The sequence below is a fragment of the Adiantum capillus-veneris genome, chromosome 17, assembly GCF_014529385.1.
Source record: "Adiantum capillus-veneris isolate H3 chromosome 17, ASM1452938v2, whole genome shotgun sequence".
Classification (NCBI taxonomy): Eukaryota; Viridiplantae; Streptophyta; class Polypodiopsida; order Polypodiales; family Pteridaceae; genus Adiantum; species Adiantum capillus-veneris.
In genome coordinates this window covers 97361614-97365575 of record NC_140947.1, presented here as the reverse complement: position 1 = coordinate 97365575, position 3962 = coordinate 97361614, and the positions used below count along the sequence as shown (strand labels likewise).

General features: G+C 38.8%; 1 protein-coding gene across 1 annotated transcript; it reads left to right on the top strand.

Moving 5' to 3' along the window:
• The first annotated feature begins 3383 nt into the window (after positions 1 to 3383).
• On the top strand, positions 3384 to 3644 carry LOC147437751 (uncharacterized). The gene has a single exon (XM_086485996.1). It carries the CDS (start codon positions 3384 to 3386, stop codon positions 3642 to 3644), a length of 261 nt encoding a protein of 86 aa, XP_086342122.1.
• Positions 3645 to 3962: the final 318 nt, after the last annotated feature.

Genomic DNA, 3962 nt, shown 5'->3' with positions numbered 1-3962 from the left:
TACATGGAGGCACACATGTCCAAATATGCAATTGTTTTCAAGGGATTCACACCATGTGGTTGCTAATTAATTTTTTAAAGCATATGTACAAATCTGACAAGAATTTTTGATATTTTCTATTGAGTTTTTTCAAAGGTCTTGCCAAGAGGTACTACAAGATAGAGGATGAGGATGACCTCATTGACTTGGGCATGGGGTGTATAGGCACACAATTCCTTAATTGGGACATGGTTCTAGCTTTGTTGGTGCTTGAGGACATAAAGAGGTCTAAAAAAAAGAGTAAAATGCAAGCAAGATGCTCGTGTAATCCTTGTTGACAAGAAAGATATGGAGGTTGAAGAGGTAAGTGAGCATTTTGTGGCCTCAATGGCACTTGAGATCCTATGGGACTCTGGCCATGTAGACGACAAATATTAAGTACTAGATGGAGATGACGTAATGGAGGACATTTTCATATACTCACTTTGCATGCAATGGTGATAGAGGGTAATCAATCTCTTTTCCTCAACAGCATTTTAGACATTGTGGGACTTCAAGAAATTGAAAAATTCTAAATTATTCCAAGTGCGCTCATTCATTGAGAATGGAGCTTAGGGAATTATGGACCTCTTTCTCTTTTAATATTTTTGTATATCATACAAGGCCACTTTCTTGGCTCTCCATTTCCTTTTCTTCTTAGTCATTATTCGTGGAGGAGGAAGGGGTTTCCATTTCCACGCAAGCTCGTGTACTTTTTTTTACTCTTCTAGGGCTATCTATTCCTCTATTTTTTTAGCTATATTCTTCTTCTTCTTTTGTGTTGTTCACCAATGATCTAGTCTTGGATGCCCTCTCTACAAAAAGTCTACTTATCCTAAAAAATAGGGTCAATTAGAAAAAGATAGGTGGTGGTTAGTGGTGGAAAGATATGTACCAAATATAACTTGTGTGCCGGGTTTGTTGAGTATTGGGGAGAACCTAAGATAGTTATTGCACCATGGGGACCAAAAAGGGTAATTGTCCATACGAGGCCATGTCTTCGGGGCAGATTTGGCAAAATCGAACAAAAATTGCATCCAAAAACCACATCAGGGGGGGTGTACGGGTCTTGAGGAGAAAAAAGTGTGGCATGTGCGTGGTGTACGGGGTCTTGAGGAGCCAAAAGTGTGGCTGGCGGGGAGATGGCCATTTTGACCGAGTCAAAATGGCCATCTATGCACCATGGCACACAAGCCATACTTTCAGCTCCTCAAGACCCTTACACCCCCGACGCGGTTTTTGGACGCATTTTTCATTGGATTTTGCCAAATTTACCCCAAAAACATGGCCTCGCACGGAAAATTCGCCTTTCCAATCATTTTTTGGCCACTATCCAGCTAAGATATTACACAATGAAAGGAAATATTTTGGCAATCCCAGCCTCGAGCAAAGCTCGAGACCGAGTATGAATTTTTTATTTTGCGGCGAGTGAATTTTCTCACGCATGATGGTTTCTCCTTGTGTTGGGGGCCTTAAAAATGTCTATTTCCAGAATAGCAGTTATAAGAGTAAATCAGGCTCCATACTTTTAGCAACTCTTGATGGCAACCATTTTTTCCAATTCAAAGTTTATGAGCTTGTTCCATAGGTTGTACAAACTTTGCTTTGTTAGTTTTGGATCAATATGGAGTCAGTTTATGGCCATTGGTCAAAATTGATGCTTTGCACCCCATCATGTCCTTTTCTAATGACATGGGCATCAATTGATGTTTCTTCATTATCTAAATAAGGTACATTGTCTATAGGGCCTCCATCTAAAAGCTTTTTGTGCACTAGTTAGAACTCAATTCTAACACTTTGCCATAAAAGAGATTATTATAAATACCCCCTTGGACCCTAAGTCAAATGGTCATATGAGCTTGTGGAAGTGCTCTGTTTGTCTATGATATGGCCCTTGTCAATTTTGATTCTATTTGGTATACCAAGCCAGTTGCTATTGTCAATTTTGCACCCATGTATCCCAAAGAGACCCTGTTGATCTAGGGTTTTTGTTAGCTTCCCATTTGTCAAAATTTGACAGTGAGTATTGATTTTTTGTTTTCCAGTTAGTTATTTTGGTTTTTTGGCAAGTAATGTTTTTCTTGCACAATGGTTGTTCTTCATAACAAGGGTTTTACAATTGTGCTTTGTAGAATAAGAATTAAAAGGGTAAATCACGCTCCATATTTAACATATTTCCATGTCCATCTTTAAGGGGACAAAGTGTTAAGTCGTAGGAATTTTCACTAAATCATAAATGTAGGTCATATATTTTTTAAGTTAGCTCTACATCCTTTTTTAGGGTCCTGTGGAGTTATAAAGCTTCTACAGTGTCTCAATAAAAATTTGATGGAATTCAATACTCATTTAATCTCAAATCTAAATTACAACTTAGCATATGAGTTTTCTGCATAAGTGTTTAGTAAATGGGAAATAGAGCTAGAATCTCAGGTCTCTCTCCTAGCACCGTGATGAAGGATTCCTCTCTTTTTGTTCTATTGCTCCACCATTTTGGCCCCTTTCATTTGCAGCATCTTTCTTTGTTGTAACTTGAGCAAAAACCTTCAATTGATTCTTGGTTGTTAAGGTTTGGTTCCACACTTGAATGTCTATTTGCTTAGTTGGTTCTTGGTGCGCGACTTTCCAGGGTTTGAGTATTCAAATGTTGCAAGCATGAAATTGCACCTTATTTGCTTTTGCAGTACTCCTTTTGTAAATCAAACATGGACACAAAGATTTACAATATCAAAAATTAAATACAATGTGAGTCTCTTAAATCCACAACACTTTACCCCTTCCAAAAGGATTGACTAGCAGCTGACAAATGACTGTTTTGTAGGCACTAGTACTAGTTTCCAATGTTGAATAATATATAAAATTTGCTAAAGAAGAGATTATTAATAAAAAATACTTCTAATTTCAAAAAGAATCTTCAATAGACATTCATTTGAAAAATACACTAACCACACATGCTTTGTAGGAACAAACACTTGCCTAAGGATCCTTTGCCAACATTGAAAGTGTGTGACCCTTGATAAACCTTACATACCCCCCTTGTATTTCATTGTATTGACACCATGTACAATAGATATCTACTCCATTTTAATCCTTTGGTAGCTATGAGCACGTACACTCCTTCGGTGCCTAGTTACTAGAGAGAGAGAGAGAGAGAGAGAGAGAGAGAGAGAGAGAGAGAGAGAGAGAGAGAGAGAGAGAGAGAGAGAGAGAAACGTGCAACAACTGTGGAAAGAGATCTCAAAAGGGATAGGGAGCTAGAGAAGGAAAGCTGGTGGTGCAGGTTATGGAACTTGAAAGAGAGATCCAAGATTGGGAAGAGAGTGAAAGTGAGCTAGGTAACCTTGATGAATGAAGGAGATATTGGAGCTATGGAGAAAGAGGTTGCAGATCTAGAAGAATATGTTGGAGCTATGGAGGAAGGGGTTGCAGATCTCAAAGGAGATGTTGGAGCTATGGAGAAAGAGGTTGCAGATCTGGAAGGAGATGTTGGAGATATGGATAAAGAGGTTGAAAATATAGATGGAGATGTTGTAGCTATGGAGAAAGAGGTTGTAGATGTAGACGGAGATGATGTAGCTACGGAGGAACAGGTTGCAAATCTAGAAGGAGATATTACAGAGTTAAAATGATGTGTGGTAGACTACTCTACAAAAAGGTCCCCTAACATGTGTGTGTGTGTGTGTGTGTGTGTGTGTGTGTGTGTGTGTGTGTGTGTGTGTGAGAGAGAGAGAGAGAGAGAGAGAGAGAGAGAGAGAGAGAGACATGTCAAGGCGTTTTAGAGAGAGACTGGGGACAAATATTGCAGATCTGCACTTTTTAGCAACAACCGTTGAGGAGAGAGAAAGAGAGCATGGGTCAATTTTGGAGGGAGGGAAAGAAGAAGAGAGATAAGACAAAGAGTGAATAAGAGAGGGAAAATTTTAATATTTTAAAATTGAAAAGTACTT

Coding starts and splice junctions, on each gene's coding strand:
- LOC147437751 (XM_086485996.1), top strand. CDS start 3,384: ATGGAGAAAGAGGTTGCAGATCTAGAAGAATATGTTGGAGCTATGGAG.